The sequence below is a fragment of the Amia ocellicauda genome, chromosome 7, assembly GCF_036373705.1.
Source record: "Amia ocellicauda isolate fAmiCal2 chromosome 7, fAmiCal2.hap1, whole genome shotgun sequence".
NCBI lineage: Eukaryota > Metazoa > Chordata > Actinopteri > Amiiformes > Amiidae > Amia > Amia ocellicauda.
In genome coordinates, this window is record NC_089856.1 from 16,238,997 (window position 1) to 16,241,557 (window position 2,561).

Sequence of the window (2,561 nt, forward strand, 5' to 3'; positions counted from 1 at the left end):
GCCTACTTAGTTTATTTCTGTCATTCACCGAAAGTGAAGGTAATACAATTCGGTCCAAAAACTTTGGTCTGATAATCTTTCTTGAATTAGTACAATCAGAGGTGTATAACTATTGATACAATTTTCTTAAAATCTTATTTAATTCTTTGGTCTCAAATTATATTTTCTGACGCTGACGTTGACTGTAAAGTTCTCACCGAATGTAATTAATGATCCGACTCAGGGCATGTTGGCCACCGATGTCCTCTTGGGCATCAGAAGGTGCCTGAGCATTTATTTCAAGTTAAACTCATCCAGCTACGCAGTCAAGAGCTGAGCTGGAACAAAATGGTTCCCCTTCGGTGCCTGTCTCTCCAGTGTGTTACTGCCCTGGTACACATCAGCACTGAGGAGGTTATTCCAGCTGGCACAGGGTCACACTGTTATCAACCCTAAACCCAGCATAGAGTGTCTCAGTGAAGGAGGCCTTGACTCTAAGCAGGAGGGTCATGATGTCCGGGACACTGAAGAAGGACAGTGTTCCACAGTCCAGATACACTCCTACTGTAGAAAGGAGGCAGGTTGCTAGTCTAGTGCTCTTGTTATTGTGCCACACGGTTAGTTCATTACTCTCTGTATTGTTTTTTCTTATAGGGCACTCCAAACTCCAGGACTTGTCATTGCGTCCAAAAAGAGAGTCATCTTCTCCTTTCCTGCTGATTCCTCTATATGCAACTGCTACATCAACCCACTCCCCACTCCACTCGGCCTCCCAGTAACAGCATGGCCCAGACAGAGCCTCTCTGCACAGAATCTGATCCCAGTGGTCAAATCTCTCTTGGTGATCAGAGTAGGGCTGCCAAACTGCACTCCTTGTCACCTTCCTGTTCCCCGCAGACAGATAGAGCTCTCTGTGTGCAGTGTTGGGGTCCAGGGTGGGCTGAGAGAGGGAGGGGGGGGTTAAAGGAGAGATGGGCAACACTGTATCTGTCTGTCTGTTTTTCATTATATATTTTTTTCTCTCTCTATCTCCTTAAGATACACTTTCTGTGAATCAGTCCATTAAGTCTGACTGTCAGGGTGTACATCAAAAATATTACAGCTGTGTGTGTGTCTCATTGGGTGTGTGTTTATTTCAGTCTGTGTCTCTGGTGTGTGTATGTGTGTGTGTATATGTCTGTATGTATTCCAGGGACTCACACAGAGACACAATTGAGCCTCCTGTTTCAATGCAGCACTCAGACAGCACTCAGGCACTCTAAAACTAACGCCAGTCTCCTCACACTGGAGATGCACAGTGTCTCTCCACCCACCAGTCTGTGAGATTGTCACCAACTCCTCCTGGCAGACAGCATCAAGTCGATCTTTCATGTCCGAGATCGCTTTCCACACATTACTATGAGATGATTGTGGACAGACAGTGACTCTGGAATAATGTCTCCAGGAGGGACACAGAGAGACTGGGGACTCTACAGAAGAGATAAACAGACACTGAGAGAGAAACTGGTTATTCTACAGCAGAGAGAGTTGTGTCCAGTGAACCAGTGGCTCTCCAGCACTCCATCCTAGGGTGTAGCCCAGGAGCAGCTCCAGTGAGAGACTCTGTGAGTCTGTCCCACTGCAGAGACTGTACCTGCAGGAAATGGACATGGTCCTCTGTGAAGGAGTGCTGGTCCAGCTCAGTCTCTCTCTTCCACAGCTCATCGATCTCCTGCTCTAGTCTCGTCATTAGTGCCAATCCCCAATTCTCCCTGCAGCCTTCTATCAGCGTCTTCACCTCAGAGCAACGTCTCTCCATGGAGCAGATCATCTCAGTAAAGATCCTGTCGCTCTCCTTCACTGCTGCCTGTACAGAGCTCTGAGAGACACAGGGGTTATTACAGAGAGACAGCAGTGTGTGTAGAGCTCTGAGAGACACATGGTTTATTAGAGAGTCTCCTGTCCCCTCCTGAACATGTGCAGTGTGTGCTGCTGTGTCAGTAAGTGTGTGCTGGTGTGTCAGTGAGTTTGTGTTTTGGTGGGGGGCTGCAGTGTGCACTGCTGTGTCAGTGTCATCAGTGTCAGTGTCAGCACATGTTCTAACATGTCATCTTAGTTGAATTGTAAAGAGTTAATAGAAGCTGTGATGTATTTTGGGAGATCATTTATTATATATACCCCAGTGCATTAATAAAGTCCAGCCTTCCCCAGTTGCACTTGAGACAGTATGATTTCTAATAGGACTCTGCAGTGTGGATCTCAGCACTACAGGCTAATGCAGGGTGTTTCAGAGGACTGGACACAGTGGACAGTAACCCAGAGTGGGCCAGTGTTTTGGAATCTGGTGTTATTAGATATTGATTAAATACAGTCACAGCAGCCAGACAGAAATGTTTTATGTCATCACGAGTTCCCTTTAAGGTTAATTGGATGAAGGTGGTGTAACTTAACCACAGGAACTTCACTGCTCCTTTAGCCCAGTCGACAGTATTTTGTAAAGTTCAGTAAGCATGAGATGGAAGTCAGTAGTGGAGGGGCAGAGTTGTGATAAATGTACAATGTCTGAGTTAGGCTTAATACTTTTATTGTAATCAGTTTTAAGC

The 2,561-nt window shown here is 46.1% G+C and overlaps 1 protein-coding gene across 1 annotated transcript; it reads right to left on the bottom strand.

Annotated features, from left to right (window-relative positions):
- Window positions 1-394: 394 nt before the first annotated feature.
- LOC136754050 (tripartite motif-containing protein 16-like) lies at window positions 395-1,049 on the bottom strand. Its single transcript, XM_066710398.1, has one exon. The coding sequence runs from the start codon at window positions 983-985 to the stop codon at window positions 395-397; it is 591 nt and encodes a 196-aa protein (XP_066566495.1). The 5' UTR covers window positions 986-1,049.
- Between the last annotated feature and the right edge of the window lie 1,512 nt (window positions 1,050-2,561).